The sequence below is a fragment of the Mirounga leonina genome, unplaced genomic scaffold (assembly GCF_011800145.1).
Source record: "Mirounga leonina isolate KUSES-001 unplaced genomic scaffold, KU_Mleo_1.0 Mir_125, whole genome shotgun sequence".
Classification (NCBI taxonomy): Eukaryota; Metazoa; Chordata; class Mammalia; order Carnivora; family Phocidae; genus Mirounga; species Mirounga leonina.
The window spans coordinates 31366229-31382965 of record NW_023270305.1 but is presented as its reverse complement, the minus strand read 5'-3'; the positions used below and the strand labels follow the sequence as shown (position 1 = coordinate 31382965).

At 40.1% G+C, this 16737-nt stretch overlaps 1 protein-coding gene across 1 annotated transcript in view; it reads left to right on the top strand.

The window, feature by feature from the left end:
• The window catches only part of KDM3A (lysine demethylase 3A), a 54689-nt gene that overhangs the window by 14857 nt on the left and 23095 nt on the right, over positions 1-16737 (top strand). Inside the window, exons 9-11 of the mRNA XM_035001116.1 lie at positions 4942-5105; positions 7003-7520; positions 12925-13129. Of these exons, the coding sequence (XP_034857007.1) occupies positions 4942-5105; positions 7003-7520; positions 12925-13129 (887 nt within the window). The remainder of the gene's footprint in view (positions 1-4941; positions 5106-7002; positions 7521-12924; positions 13130-16737) is intronic.

Below are 16737 nucleotides of genomic sequence, written 5' to 3'. Positions count from 1 at the left end.
CATCCTGGGGTACAGCCTGGACTGGGGTCAGGGAAACTCCTATGGAAGAAGGTGCCAGTTCTTCACAGTGACAAGTTTATCAGTGATGGGACACATAATTGAGCAAGTAAATGTATAGCCTTCAAGAAGGCATATGTAAATTGTGGTAATATATACGTACATAAGTGATCCTCCCTGCCTGACTCGTACTCTTCAAGGGTAGGGAGCATGTCTTTTTGATCTCTTGTCAGCATTTTGTCCAGCTCAGTAGCTTTGTGTGCTACTGATTATTGGGTACCATACAGGCTATTTTTGAAAAAAGCCTAAACTTTGGCTAGGAGATAAGTTCCCATAACCTATTTGAGCTTAATTTCTGCATCTAAAGTGAGAAACTGAATTTGATGTTTTAAAAATGTGTGTTTGAGCTCTTAAACTCTGTACTAGTCAAATTCTCATTCTAAAGGAAATTGGGATGATAGATTTGGCTGGAGGTGGGTATTGGCATTTTTAGAAATTCTTTTTATTATGGTTACTGTAAAGGTTATTCCCCTTTATATTTTACTTATTTGTCAAATAAAGATTCTCACATTAAAAAAAAGTTACTCTCATTTTAAAATTTTTAGTTAACCCAGAAAAACAAAAGAAACATCACTTACAATTATACTTCTCACAGACTCTCACTATTCACGTTTTGGAATACCTGCCCTCCTCCTGTCTTTTTTTGTTTTTGTTTTTTTCATGTATAATCATGGAGGCCTTTTAAAAAAACAAACTAAAAACCAAACTGTTTTATAGCCTCCTTGATTCCTTTCCAGTATGTTGTGAATATTCTTCCGTATCAGTAAATATTCTTTTTTTATCCTGGGTGGTTCTTGTAATCAGGCAAATTTTGGAAACACTGGCTGGGGCTAGATTCAGAGAGCTAGACAGGTTAAAGGAAGAGGTGGGGAAAGAAAGTTCATTTAAATATGGGAGGGAAAGGTGAGTACGGTGACATACTTGGCACACACCTCACTGTTAGCACTTCCCAGACATGTTGGACTGGCGTGGAGTTTACTTTTAGGGTGGTCTTTGGAAGACAGGTGTTTGGGACTAGGTAGTCAAGACTCTTGATTGCCTTGGTGAATACTTTTGCGTAGCATCAACCTGTTTGCCAGTAACGTCTGGTTCCTTGAAGGTCTTCTCTGCCTTGCAGACTATTCCTCAGAGTTAGGACATTGCTTGGTTAATTGAGAGAGTCTGCTGAGTAGTGTGAGCCAGCAGTGTCCTTTTTAGAATACCGTCATACACTCAATTATATTATCTCCGTCTGCTGGCAGGGAGGAACTATTGCCATGACTGGTATAGAAGACCTTCAGGGAAAACTCTTCAGGTAAGAAGAAGCCTTGACCCTTGTCAAGTCAGAGGCCAGGGCAGCGGTATGCACGTGAAGATGGGTTTTGGAATTGGAGCCCTATCCCTGTTGAGCTAACTCTTAGAAATTTCTAGAGTGATATATTTTATTCCTAAAAGGAAAAGCATCCTGAGTTATGCTGTTCGTAACACATGGTGACCATACTGAGAAAATTTTTGTATTTCTCTGCTTTGAGTCCGCTAATCTATATGCCAGGCACTGTGGCAGAGCGCAGCCCTATAAAAAGTATGCTTCATTATTCTCATTTTACAGTTGAGGAAACTGAACTCAGAGAGCTTAAATAATGTGCTAGGAAGTGTCAGAGACCAGATTCCAACCAAGGTCTGCCCAGTGCTCTTAACCACTGTGCTGGTGTTACCACTCCTCTCCAAATCTTTTCCTTGGTGTGGTGAGTCACCATTGTAAAAACAGCAGATTCCTACTTCCTTCCCTCTGTCCTTCTATCCGTCTTTCCAGTGAATATTTATTGAGTATGAAATATATCCTAGACACATTAGTGAACATTACTGCCTGGCTCTTGAGGGTAAGTCATAGGACTAACATAGCTATTTTGAAATAACTGAGTGCTAACAGCATTCATTCATTCATGTATTCCACCAGTCTTATTTGAGCATCTGCTATGTGCCTTGCTTTATAAGGTTTAACAGTGGACACAAGAGTAGGGTCTGCCCAAAGGAGTGTGCAATTCATTGTGAGGAGACTGACAATAAAAAAGTAATTTATAAAGCATAAGTACAGTATCCTAGTGCGGTGACAGTTATAAACATAGTAATATGATAAAGAGTAAGGGGGTGCCTTGTGGGGCACTGCTTTGGAAAGAGTAATCAGAGATTCTGAGGAGGTGACAATAGAGCAGATTTTTTTTTTTTTTTAAAGATTTATTTATTTGACAGAGACAGCTAGAGCAGGGACACAAGCAGGGGGAGCAGGAGAGGGAGAAGCAAGCTTCCCGCCAAGCAGGGAGCCCAATGCGAGGCTCAATCCCAGGACCCTGGGATCATGACCTGAGCCGAAGGCAGATGCTTAACTACTGAGCCACCCAGGCGCCCCAATAGAGCAGATTTGAAGAGTGAAGGGATAGAACTAGCCAGCCACATGAAAACTATCTAGAGAGGGAATAACAAGTACAAAGGTGCAGGCAAGAAAAAGTTTAGACCATCTGAAGACCTGAAGGGAAGCCGATGTAGTGGAAGCTCTGTGAACAAGTAGAATAACACGAGTGGAGAGGGTTGGCGACCAGACCACATAGAATTCTTGTAGGCAGTGAAGTGCCATGATCTGATTGATTGATATATATATATATTTTTTTTTCTTTTAAGATTTTATTTATTTATTTGACAGCATAAGCAGGGGGAGTGGCAGGCCGAGGGAGAGGGAGAAGCAGGTTCTCTGCTGAGCAGGGAGCCTGATGTGTGGGACTCGATACCAGGACCCTAGAATCATGACCTGAGCTAAAGGCAGACGCTTAACCAACTGAGCCCCTTAGGTGCCCTGATTGATTTATGTTTTATAAAGATTGCTCTGTGGTAGAATAAAATTCTCAATAAAATTGAGTAGGAGGCAGAACATTTAGGCAAAAAATGGAAGTCAGGCCAGTTAGGAGATACCTGATAGTCTAGGGGGAAATTGGTGGTAGTGGTGGCATGGAAAAAAGGCTAGATTCCATAAATATTTTATTTTTTATTTAATTTTTTTTTTTTTTAAATATTTATTTGTCAGAAAGAGAGAGTGAGAGGGAGCATAAGCAGGGAGCCCGATGCGGGACTTGATCCCAGGACCCTGGGATCATGACCTGAGCTGAAGACAGATGCTTAACTGACTGAGCCACCCAGGCGTTCCTCCATAAATATTTTAGAAATAGAGGCAGGACTTACTGGTTCATTGATTGGATATAGTAGATGAGATGAGATGGTTTTTGACTACAGCACAGTGGCTTTCATGGAGAAAAAAAATTTATTCAATCAAAATTTCTTAAGTGGGTTACACTCAGGAAAGTAATTTAAGAAAAGGTATTGTATATATTAGTGCATCAGTTCTATACAATTTGGAACAAGGAAGGATGATGCTTGGTGAAAGTGAGCCTCGAGTAAGCATTTTGAAATGACTTGGCAATTCAACTTTGGGAGGGTAGTGTTTTATAGGTGATTACCAGAATTCTAAAACAGAGTCAAAAAGGACTTTAGGACTAAACTTCTCTAATTACCTCAGCTTAAGGATTAGGAAACTGAGTGCCAGAAAGCTGAAGTTGACCATCCCAAGGATATTCTTAGAATAACCAAAGTCTCCCCCTCAAAAAAATTTTTCTGGGGAACACTAGGTTAATATTTAACCAAAATTGAGTTGACTAAAATAATATACAATCTGATAGTTTTGTATTTTAAAATAGTTTGAAGGTATGCCAAAACTTTGATGTGATTAAGTAAATTCTTATTTTTCAGATGTTTCTATTTAGCATACATTAGGCACTCTTTTCAAGGCTGCCAGAGTTAAATGTCTGAGAAAAAGATTCATGAATGGACTACATGTAAATACACTCAGAATTGTGAAGTTTTAAAAACTTGCTAAGTTTTAAGGTCAGGTTCTACCTCAAATTTTAGAAACTAATTCCTAGAGGATGAAGAAACTTTGAAGATTCTTCAAGTGTAGATTTGGTAGTAAGATAAATGTAAAGGTCATTGTGTGTAAAGGTCATTGTGGAATGAAAGAGTTGCAACTGGGAAGGGCACGGGACTTGATGTATAAGTGTGTACAAAGAGGCTGGTGAAAAGGGGGAATGATTTCCCCTTGTTTAGCCGGACACTGCCCATGTGGAGTTGAGTTTAATCCCTTCCTTCTTTTACCCTGATGGGAAGTTTACTTTTGTGGAAAGTGTAAATTGGGAAGAAGTGAGGTCCATTATTTATATTTTTGTGAAGATAAAACTACCTGAAAAGAGAACGTGTCCCAACTCCCATAGGTTTGTCATGACTTGATATTTTTTGTAGCTTGGGGTGGCCTTCGTGACTTGAAGAGCCATATAAGAGCAAGAACCGTGTTCTCAACCTTTATTGCGTTGTAAAGGCTTCTCTTGGTACCCAGTAGGCACCACTGCCTACAGGAGTCCTACGTGGTCTGGTCTCCTGCCAGCCAATGCAGTGAGTGTGTGGTAGGCACTCAAGTAATGCTAAACTGAATGCATGTGAAGCTGCTACCATCTGAAGACCGTCGTTGAAAACTCACTTTTGTGCATTGCATTATTAAAGTAATTGCCACATGGCTGCATTTTCCTGACATAATGATTCAGAGGTCTGTAAAAGATCAACTGGTGATCTTTTATAGGAAGACTCAAATTTTGTGAAAAGCTGGCGTGATTTATTTAACAGCCTGTGGATAGAAGTCCTTAATTTTGTGATTTATCACTTGTTTTACTGTCCTGTTCTTTTTATTTGGAAATGGTATTGTGCTTATTTAGTTCTAAACCAAGCAAATAAATTTGAATCTTGCTAGGGCTTCATAATTCCCCAACTAGGAACTTTCCTTTTAATAGCTGTTGGTTTGGTGTCTTTTAGGCCTCTCCCAGTATGTGTCCTGTACAGTCTGTTCCCACAACAGTTTTTAAGGAGATACTGCTTGGCTGTACTGCAGCAACTCCACCTAGTAAGGACCCAAGGCAGCAGAGCACTCCCCAGGCTGCCAACTCTCCACCTAATCTTGGAGCAAAAATTCCTCAAGGGTAAGTAAAGCTGTTAAAGGTGTTCATTTGTAATAGGAGGAAAAATGATTTTAGCCATGGTTCATCGTGTGTGAGCTTATCTTTGCTCAAGTGGCAAGAATTAACCTGCATTTGGTGTTTCATAGAGCGTTAGTATAGCTGTGTTTGATGTAATGACCAGCTATTCATCACATCTCAGGTTGTCCAGGGAGGTTTTTCATTAGAGTTTTCAAATTGGTCACTTGCCTTCAGAGGTAAAAAGGGTGATAGGCATACAGAACAATGTGGAAAACATTTAAAAAAATGAAAGAGATGTGAGAAAAGAGCAACTTTCTTGACTTGATAAAGTGAGAAGAGTCCATTGAAATACTATAGATAGTTGTAGAATAAATGTCTGCTTTAAGGAAAAGGGAGCACGTTGGTTGTATGTAGAAGACTGAGGTCAATGGGAGTGTGGAGAACCCAGAGACATGGTGATAGTGAGTGGTTCTTATCAGCCCAGATCTCAATTTTAGGTGAGAAACGTGGCTATGGAGAAAATAAGTCATGGAAATGAGGATGCAGTTGTAGGAGGAATAGGTTGCTAATTTGTAGGTGAAGAAAATGAGTAAGAAATGTGAAGTGTAACCAGAGATTTAAAGTGGCTACAAGGTTACAGAGACAAGACTTTTAAGGGAAGACTCTCTCTTAGAAGGGGTGGTGGCCTGTGCAGGCAGTTGATAAAAGCTTAAGATACAGGTCAGAGAGACAGTGGTATAGAAAGGTGGGCTTGGGGCACCTGGGTGGCTCAGTCAGTTAAGCATCTGCCTTTGGCTCAGGTCATGATCCTGGAGTCCCGGGATCGAGCCCCACATTGGGCTCCCTGCTCAGTGGGGAGTCTGCTTCTCCTTCTGCCCTTCCCCCTGCTCATGCCCCCTCTCCCTCTCTCTCTTTCTCAAATAAATAAATAAAATCTCAAAAAAAAGGTGGGTTTGGAAGAGCGCTGCAGTAAGAGGGGAGAGTGGCTGAGCACATTGGTTCATTGGGAAGAAAGTGGGCTGTCCGAGATGAGCTTGGAAGGTGGCCGCAGAGCAGTTAGACGGAAGGAGGAGCAATCTTCAGAGTAGAAGGAGGGAATAATAAGAAGTACAGTGTTACCCAAGTCTAATGTGAGTATTTAAATGAAGAAATTCTTGGAGTGCCCTAGCTGGATCAGTCGGTGGGGCATGTGATTCTTGATCTCAGGATTGTTAGTTCAAGCCCCAAGTTGGGCATAGAGCTTACTTAAAAAAAGTTGTTTTTTTCTTCTCAAGGATGAAATCCCTTATTAGAGACATGGGAAGAAAAGTTTAATAGGAAAAAAGAACTTTGTGTTTTGCTGGGGAAGCAACTTTAGGATGAATTTCAGAGAAACAAAAGTTCTTTAAGGATACCGCCTTTTAGGGTAGAGGATGGGAGATCATTCTATGAACAAGCAAGTAATCAGTTGGCTCTTCAGTTGCTTTGGGTCCTGATCACTAACCAGACAAGAATGGAATTACCCAGTGTCAGGGCTGGTTCCATGTTGTTCCATGTAGCCGGACCGGGTTTCGTGCTGCTGGTGGTTTTGGTTCCATATGATACCCAGTTTATTTTGAGGGAAAGCTAAGGTTCATTATGTTGTAATGTATAGAACTAACTTGAAGTAGTGAAGGATTTATAAGAACATACAGATAGGATTTAGGGTTATATTTTCCTGAGTGTTTAAGATGTTTTTGCAGAGCCATTGACTGATTATTTTTAACTCCAGCTCACAGAAACCTATCCTACGTTCTCTCATAACATAAGGATTTTTTTCTCTTTCATACTGGTTGCCTTAGGGTACCAAACAATTGTTTTTGAAAGGTAGAGGAGAGGTAGAAGAGACCTAGATGCTAGTTTTTCATATTCTTTGTTTCAGATGTTATAAACAGATTTTACCAGAAGAACTTTCTTCCTGTCTCAATACAAAGCCTGAAATACTGAGAACAAAAGCAGACGTTGTCTGCAAAGTAGGATTGCTGTCTTCAAAGTTCTCTCAGATTGGAACGGGAGACTTAAAACCCCTTAGTGAACCAAAAGGTAGCTGTACCCAGCTGAAGACCAACACTGATAAGGAAAACAAATTGGAATCTGTTTCTCAATCATCGACTGGCCTTCCTAGGAAGTGCTTACCTACAAAGCCTTCTACAGCAGAACTGGAAATTGCTAGTACTCCTGAACTGCAGAAGCACCTAGAATATGCACCTTCTACATCTGATGTCCTTTCAAATAAACCAGAAGAGAAAGTAGGTGTCAATAGTAATAGCCCTAATAGTTGTGTGGAAAAGAAGATAGAACCTTCAACTTTAGGATGCCAGTCACAGAATTTGAAGGAATCTTCAGTAAAAATAGATAATGAAAGCTGTTGTACAAGAAGCAACAATAAAATCCAGAATGGTGAGTGTTTGTACATGTCTTTATTGGTAGAAGGTAAGAGATGGTAGTGGGTACATATATATTTTCTTACCTTATGAGAAAATAATATGAAAATGGCTCTAGAAAAAGTTCATACGGGGCACCTGGGTGTCTCAGTTGGTTAAGCAGCCAACTCTTGATTTCGGCACAGGTCATGATCTTGGGGTCCTGGGATTGAGTCCCATGTTGGGCTCCTTGCTCAGTGGGGAGTCTGCTTGAGGATTCTCTCTCTCCCTCCCTCTCTTCCTCTCCCCCCCCTTCCTCTCCCCTGCCCCTCCCCTGGCTTGCGCACACTTGTGTGTGTGCACGCACTCTCATAAATAAATAAATCTTTAAAAAAAAAGGAAAAGAAAAATTCCATACAATTGGAAAAGTTCAAAGGAGAAAATAACATCCCAAAATCTCCTCAGAAATGATTACCGTTAATATCTTGGTGTACCTAGTCCCACGTATATTAGAAGTACAGACAAACTATTACACAAATGGGTTTATACCAACAGTTTTATCCTGTGAATTAGTGTAGGTGTCTATCAACATTTTAAAGGCTGCAAGGATTCCATTATGTATGCATTTATCAGATGACTTAATTGGTTCCTATTAGATGGGTAATTAGGTGGTTCCCAGTTTCTGGTTGTAAGCAAATAATTTTGAAACAAAATGTAAAGTAATCTGATGATTATTTCATCTTCAGCTTATCACTGATTTTTGTGTGATGGGTGGCTCAGTTGGTTAAGCATCCAACTCTTGATTTCGGCCCGGGTCATGATCTCTCAGGGTTGTGAGATCGCTCTCCGTTCAGGCTCTGCACTGGGCATTGGAGCCTGCCTGGGATTCTCCCTCTCCCTCTGCCCTTCCCCACTCCCATTCCCTCCCTCACTCTAAAAAAAAAAAAGAGAGATGGAAGAGATGATTGATACTTTATGCTCACGCAAGTAGTTCAGAGCTGCAATTTTCTTTTTCCTTTTTTTTTTTTTTTTTAAAAGACAGAGAATTATACCACCACCTCTAGATAAAAGGACTTTTGGTTAAAGATTTTAACGACAGACTGGAACACCAGGCAGAGTTTCTTTGCCTAAGGGGAAGTCCTACTGCATTCACAATTTAAAAACTGTGTACAAGCATACCTCATTTTATTATGTTTTGCTTTATTGCACTTTGCAGATAACTGCATTTTTTTTTTTTTTAACAGATTGAAGGTTTGTGGTATCCCTGTGTCAAGCAAGTCTCTTGACACCATTTTCCCAACAATATTTGCTCACTTGTAGTCTCTATGTGACATTTTGGTAATTCTTGTAATATTTCAAGCCCTTTCATTATCATTATATTATGGTGATTTGTGGTCAGTGACCTTTATGTTACTGTTGTAATTATTTTGGGGTGCCACAGACCGCACCCATCTAAAATGAGACTTAGTTGATAAATGTTGCATTGTTCTGACTGCTCCACCAACCAGCCATTTCCTCATCTCTCTCCCTCTCCTCCGGCCTGCGTATTCCCTCAGACACAAAAATACTGAAATTAGGCCAGGTAATAACCCCACAGTGGCTTCTAAGTGTTCACGTGAAAGGAAGAGTTGCACGTCTCTCACTTTGAATCAAAAGCTAGAAATGATTAGGCTTAGTGAGGAAGGCATGTTGAAAGCCAAGATAAAGCTAGGCCTGTCACGCCAGACAGTTAGCCAAGCTGTGAATCCAAAATAAAAATTCTGGAAGGAAATTAAAGAGTACTACTCCAGTGAACATGTGAATGATAAGAAAGTGGAACAACCTTACTGCTGATACGGAGACAGTTTTAGCAGTCTGGATGGCAGAGCAAACCAGCTCCAACATCCTTAAGCCAAAGCCTAGCCCAGAGCAGGGCCATTACTTTCTTCAGTTCTATGAAGGCTGAGAGGTGTGAGGAAGCTGCAGAAAAGTTTGAAGCTATCAGAGGTTGGTTCATGAGGCTTAAGGAAAGAAGCACCTCCATAACATAAAAGTGCAAGGTGAAGCAGTGAGTGATGGAGAAGCTGCAGCAAGTTAGCCAAAGATCTAGCTCAGATTATTCATGAAGGTGGCTACACTACACGACAGATTGGAGGAAGATGCCAGCTCAGACTTTCATAGCTAGGGAGGAGAAATCAGCGCCTGGCTTCAAAGCTTCAAAGAACAGGCTGATTCTCTTATTAGGGGCTAATGCAGCTGGTGACTTTAAGGTGAAGCCGTGCTCATTTACCATTCTGAAAACCGTAAGGCCTTTAGGTTATGCTAAATCCACGCTGCCTGTGCTCCATAAATAGAACAACAAAGCCTGGATGATAGCACATTTGCTTACAACATGGTTTACTGACTATTTTAAGCCCACTGTTGAGGCCTACTGCTCAGGAAAAAAAAATGCCTTTCAAAGTATTACTGCTCACTGACAATGTACCTCTCCACCCAAGAACTCTGATGGAGATACACAAGATTAATGTTTTCATGTCAGCTAACAGCACCCATTCTGCAGCCCATGGATCAAGGAATAATTTTGACTTTCAAATCTTATACGTTTTGTAAGACTATAGCTACCATAGATAATGTTTTTTCAATGGATCCAGGCTATTGCACACTTAATAGATTGCAGTATAGTATAAATACAATGTTTACATGCATTGGGAAACCGAATATTCATTTGATTTGCTTTACTGTGATACTCGCTTTATTGAAGTGGTCTGGAACCACACACCTGCTGTGTCCCCAAGGTATGCCTGTACTCTAGAGAAAATGCTACATTGTATTTCATACTGCTTCTGTTAAGTTTGAGGATGCATTACACTGATGGTAGTTAACACAAGTTCTCCTGTTAGAATTAGTAGAACTAAATGGCTTCGGTATGCAAAAGGTTCAGAGCTATTACAATTTAAAAATACCTTTGATAATTGTCAGCTGTGTGGGAAAATTAGCATGGATTTTGATAGCTTTTAAAAAAAACTTAATACAAAACACTATGCACTTTGATAAGTAGGAAACGAAATGTATGCACAATTAGCTTTTACCTCAGGCCTCTGAAGCTAGAGAGAAAATGGATGGATTTGACTGTTGGTCTTTGGATGCAGAGTTAAAGGAGTAGGAAAACCTGTCTTTGCCTGTAATAACTTCTAGCCCAGCTTCTACATTCTTGGGCTTAAGTTGTGATAGGGCTGTTAATTTGCATAAAATTAATTGCATAAGATTATACTGTTTCTCTTGAATTATATAACTCCCCAAAGAAAGTGAATATTCATAACCATATTTCTGTTCTTTTTTTTTTTCTTTTTGAGTCATCAGGCCTTACATTCAGATAGTTTTTGGAGGCAAATTAATGTTGTGTAAAGAAACAGTAAAAATTCTGTATCGATAAGCACATTATAGGTCTATAAATGAGTTACGGAGTCTCGCTTTGTCTCTTTATGTGTTGTACAACTGTACACCAGCTAAAGTGATTTTTAGAGAAATGAAAAACCTCATTAAATGTCCTGGTGCATGCTGTCTACTGGGACGTCTGGTTGAAGAGCGAGAGAGTGTGATCAGGATCTCTGTGCTGTGTCCACTGGTACTGCTTGTGGGTATGGAAAGACTCGACTGGAAGCTATTTTGTCCCCTGCGTCCCTCTCCAGTTTGGGGCTAGAAAACAAACGCAGGCTGAGTCGAAGAACAGCTGTCTTTTTTCCTGTTAGGTGAATGTGTGACTCCTTAGAAGTTGGCATATCTTTTTTCTCTTGGCTCTCCTCCAAATTTGTGAGAATCATTGATTGGGTCAACTATTGCTCTCCTCGCTAAAGAGCTAGATTTAGGTAGTTCAGCTTGCTTATTTATAGGTATTTCCTCTTGTAAGTGAGGGCAGAACAGATAACCTCTGGACTCTTTGCCCATGGTCTGTGAAAACGTGGTCCAACCTGGAGGGTGATGTTTATTTCAGTATCTGAGTGATAAAATTACATCCTTGAACTATTGATCACTTTTATTTTCTGTTCTTGCTGTACCTTTTCTTTCACTATAACTGAATAAGAATGCTAAAGGGATCACGGCCTGACAGCCAGCATCCATTTAGCATTTTGTAGTGTGCTCTGGCTCTACTTTAAAAGAGAGGTAAGATGGGATGCCTGGGTGGCTCAGTCAAGGATTTGCCTTCAGCTCAGGTCATGAACCCAGGGTCCTGGGATCGAGTCCCGCATCGAGCTCCCTGCTCAGCGGGGAGCCTGCTTCTCCCTCTGCCTGCTGCCTCCCCTGCTTGTGCTCTCTCACTCTCTCTTTCTCTCTGACAAATAAATAAATCTTTAAAAAAATAAGGGAGGCAAGATTAGAATACCGCTAAGGTCATTATTAAAGATGCTTATTTTATTTAAAGCCTTCTTTGCTTTGAGATCTTTCACTTTTCCTCCACAACTACTAATCTCTCCCAGCTTGTCTCTCAACTGGTTCCCCAAAAGTTGTTTCTTGGGTTTTGTTTTTGTTTTTTGTTTGTTTGCCAAATAATCTACATCCTTGCTCCCTTGTCTTTTCTGTTGCTTTCATATGAAATACTCCTCAAGGCTCCTATTATAAATAAATAAATAAATAAATAAATAGATTCATTTCTGTGTTATTTGGGTTGATGCAATTGACGCAAAGATCACTCTTCCTGTCAAAACTCTACTTTTTCTCCCCTTTTTCTTTAGAAACTGTGTTAACATTTCCTTTGAAGTTCTCCTGCCCATTACACGTTAAGACTTAAAACATGCCTTTACTTAAAATCATAATCCTATCTTTAGTCACTCCCTTCATCCTGAATGGAACATATGTGTGAAGGACATTGAAGAAGTATCAAGGGTCAAGTGACACTTCTTGGAAGCATTTAGAAGATAGTTCTTATTTTATAGACCCAGGGGCCTGTGTGGGAAAACTATTTGGCTGTTACTGTATTTAGAATGGTTAGCTTTTGCACAGTGCTCTAGAAAACACACTTGTGTGCTTTGAAACACAGCCTTTGCAAAGTGACAGAATTGACTTGCACACGGATCTCTGTTGAGGTGAATCTGTCTCTGGGCATTGTTAGTGTTGCAATGAGTTTAAGTATCTGATTTGGAAGTCTTCCTAAAATAGTTTTTTATCTAGGGTTGTGAATAGAAGTACATGCTACCTCGGAATTAGGAGTCTAGTTGTTGAATTTGGGGTTTTAAGTTGCCTTGCCAAAAGGATATTACCAAATGAGAATTATTCTATAAAGCTAGTAAAGCTTTCCAATTATTCTGTTGGTTGTTTTATGTTAAGCCAGTTTTAGAAATTACAGTTGAATCAGTATTTAAGGAGTTCTCCCTTTGGGAAAGCTGGCCTTCGGAAAAGAATTCAGTCAAACGTTGGGGTGACTTAAAAATTTGAGGTCTCATTTCTTTAATCTTCTGTTTTCCTAGCCCCCTCCCGGAAGTCGGTTTTGACAGACCCAGCCAAGCTCAGGAAGCTGCAGCAGAGCGGTGAGGCCTTTGTGCAGGATGACTCCTGTGTCAACATTGTCGCCCAGCTGCCCAAGTGCAGGGAGTGTCGCTTGGACAGCCTCCGCAAGGATAAGGAGCAGCAGAAAGACTCGCCTGTGTTTTGTCGCTTCTTTCACTTCAGGAGGTGAGGCATTCGGGGAAAAGCTCAAGTAATCCGGGCCCCATAGCATACTTTTCCCCCCTCCTTTTCTATCAACAGTAAATCTAGAACTTACAGAGGGTGAGGATTGCATCCTTAATCTCTGGCTTTGAATGTCTAGATCTTATCCCATGTTATTTCCTTCTCAATCTCCCTTTCAGTTTGCTTTTAAAGGAGAGAAGCCTAAACATACAACCTTCTCTTCTTAAAACTAATAAATATTATAAAAAATGCTGAAATTTCTAAAAAAAAAACAAAACAAAAAATGAAAAAAAAAAACAACCACCCCCTACAAATAAACACTGTTAACTTTTCAGTGCATTTTAGTGTTTGTATGGTCATAAAATATATTCAAGCATACCTATTTGGGTATATAGTATATACTGTGTGGAATCTTACTTTCTCAGTACATAGTAGGAACCCCTTGGTCATGGTAGCTTTTTTCTGCAAAAACTTTGATTACCTAGGTAGGAACCCATAATAGTATTTGAAAGTTCACTTAACCAATTTTCTTCCTGGTGTTAAGATTATTTTGTGGGGGGGCGCCTGGGTGGCTCAGTTGGTTAAGCGACTGCCTTCGGCTCAGGTCATGATCCTGGAGTCCCGGGATCGAGTCCCGCATTGGGCTCCCTGCTTGGCAGGGAGTCTGCTTCTCCCTCTGCCCCTCCCCCCTCTCATGTGCTCTCTCTCATTCTCTCTCTCTGAAATAAATAAAATCTTTAAAAAAAAAAATTATTATTTTGTGGGGTTTGTCACTAAAAATAATACACGATCATCCTGTCTCCATCTCTCATTGTTGACTTTGGAAGGATTACTGGAAGTGGCATTACCAGGTCAGAAGCCTTGTGTGTTTTAAGGCGTTGATATATATGTTCTGCCAAATTGCCCTACAGGAAGCTTGCACCTGTGGCCAGGCCCTCAGGCAGCATTCCTGTTGAAGCATTCCTGTCTCTGTGTACTTTTGCCAGCAGAAAGAGGCATATGTTTTTTTAAAAAATCTTTCCTAATTTTATAGGCAAAAACTTTCATTTTTATACTGTATTTTGTTAAGTCAGATTTTCTCTAAATTCTTCTATCCTTAGTGAAGACAAAAGCTGTTTCTTCTTTTTTGTTGTCATCTACTTTTTGATAAATGAGCAGTGTTATTCTGGGTATGTTTCACTTTCTCAGAAATGTAGATACTTTCAGGCTCGACTAGTCCTAAGCATAAACACAAGTGTTGACCTGAATTTCTTCCTATTCACCTCCACCCCTTTAGTTTTATCAAGATTAAAGAGTTGCTGAAGAACTGAATTAAATGCACAGGTATTTTAGGTCATTGATTATATCACTTCTGGTAACTTTTAGATTTGGGCTTATTTTAATGAACTCTATAGAGTCTTTTAGACGGTAGCTTGCCCCATTCGTTCCTGAGTAAATTGCAAATGTACCATGATGAAGTATGTGTCTAGTATTTAGAACTGTAATAATTGGTAGCATGTTAGCGTAGCCTTATGTTAACATAGCTTGAATAACACGTGGCCCAGAATAAGTTCTTAATAAAGGTTAGTTCCACTTCCTCTCCGGAGAATTTTTTACACAGGTAGATGTGTTAAGATGCATATGCCATGGGTTCTGACATATGTTTTGAAGAGAGCACAAAATGTTATGCTTTGTACAGATCTATGTATTCCTGTTACACACTTAGCCTCATTATGGTTCCTTTGCTCTGAAAGGTGTAAGTGGACTGGAGGGGAGAGATTGTTTGATTTTGGTTTTAAGTGGCAGAGGCCTTTTGAGGAGGAGACAATTAGTTTTTTCTTTTGAATATTACTAGAGCTTTTTTTTAAACCAGTATTTTGTAACCATCTAGAAATCACTGATTTTATGACTTAGCTGTTTTCCCATTTTTGACTTCTTTGAAGAGGAAAGTGCCTTTGCTTAATGTTGCGTAGTAGAAGCCAGTCTAGTGGAAATTAGAACAAATTCATTTCTTGGGTAAAAAGAATGTCATAATTTAGGGGCGCCTGGGTGGCTCAGTCGTTTAGCGTCTGCCTTCGGCTCAGGTCATGATCCCAGGGTCCTGGGATTGATCCCCGCATCAGGCTCCCTGCTCTGCGGGAAGCCTGCTTCTACCTCTCCTACTCCTCCTGCTTGTGTTCCCTCTCTCGCTGTGTCTCTCTCTATCAAATAAATAAATAAGATCTTTAAAAAAAAAAAAAGAATGTAATAATTTAAAGAATAGAGCCTTTTTTCCCCCCCCTGATGTTTAAAGAGAAGATTAAGGCTGTCATTATTAGCCTCCTCCCCAAGTTTGTTTCTTAATTACACTCCCTGCAGATAAAATAGGAGGGTTAGGGTCTCAGTCCTAAAGCCCAATTGCCAAAGCCTATTTGCCATCTCCCCCTTTGAAATAGCTTTCGAATTCGTTTTTTAGTATTGAAACTGTCTCTTAATTTGGGCTGTCGATTAAAAATTTGCATCTCTCCTTTGGACCGCTTGAAATTAATTCTCATCTGTTAAGCAACTCCCAGTGTCCTTCCAGTTCATTCTACACTCTTCTGGACAAATGGTTTTTCTAAAATACAACTTTAGTCCCACATCGGGCTCCCTGCTCAGCAGGGAGCCTGCTTCTCCCTCTGACCCTCCCCCCTCTCATGTGCTCTCTCTCTCTCTCATTCTGTTTTTTTTTTTTAAGATTTTATTTATTTATTCATGAGAGACAGAGAGAGAGAGAGGCAGAGGGAGAAGCAGGCTCCCAAGGAGCAGAGAGCCCGATGCGGGACTCGATCCCAGGACCCTGGGATCATGACCTGAGCTGAAGGCAGACGCTTAACCATCTGAGCCACCCAGGCGCCCTCTCTCTCTCTCATTCTCTCTGTCTCAAATAAATAAATAAAATCTTTTAAAAAATAATAAAATAAAATACAACTTTAGGTGTATCTCATGGGCTCGAAGACTTGGTAGCTGGCCAGTGACCAATGGAGAAATCAAGATCCCTGCATTTTTCTTTCTTTTGAATGAAATACTGTTTCCTTGACATGCTTCTCTTAGCTAATGTCTACCTTTTCTGGTAAGGCCAATCTTAATCACTATTTCTACTATGAAGTCTTAATATTAGTCCTACAAAACTCATAGTCAGTACTTCCTCCTCGGGCTCCTATAAGATTTAATGATTGTTACGATATCCTACCTATTTCACTGTGTATTTTATGTCTACTTCTGTGTCTCCAACTAGATTGACATATGTCATTTCGAATGAATTTTGAAAAAATTCAAAACTAATATGTAGCTTAGGAAAAACAGGTGTCAAAGATATTGAAAGAGAATCTTGAGAAAGTATTCTGCCTTTTTGCTCCACTTCAGGTACTTAGGTCCGTCTTAACACTGCCTCTCATTCCAGAAGCTTACACAATAATTTGCAGCTAGGATTCATATGGGTGCTGACTTCCTCATGGATCTGCGTGGTCATGGCTTCAGTGACTGCTTAGGGTTAGCCTTCCTTTGCTGAGCATTATTCTTGAAGGAGTGGTTGTATTCAAATCTGATCAGATTATCTATCACCTTCTGTTTTCCGTTTTCTTCTGTGGTGACTTGTGATTGTCCTTGCTGTT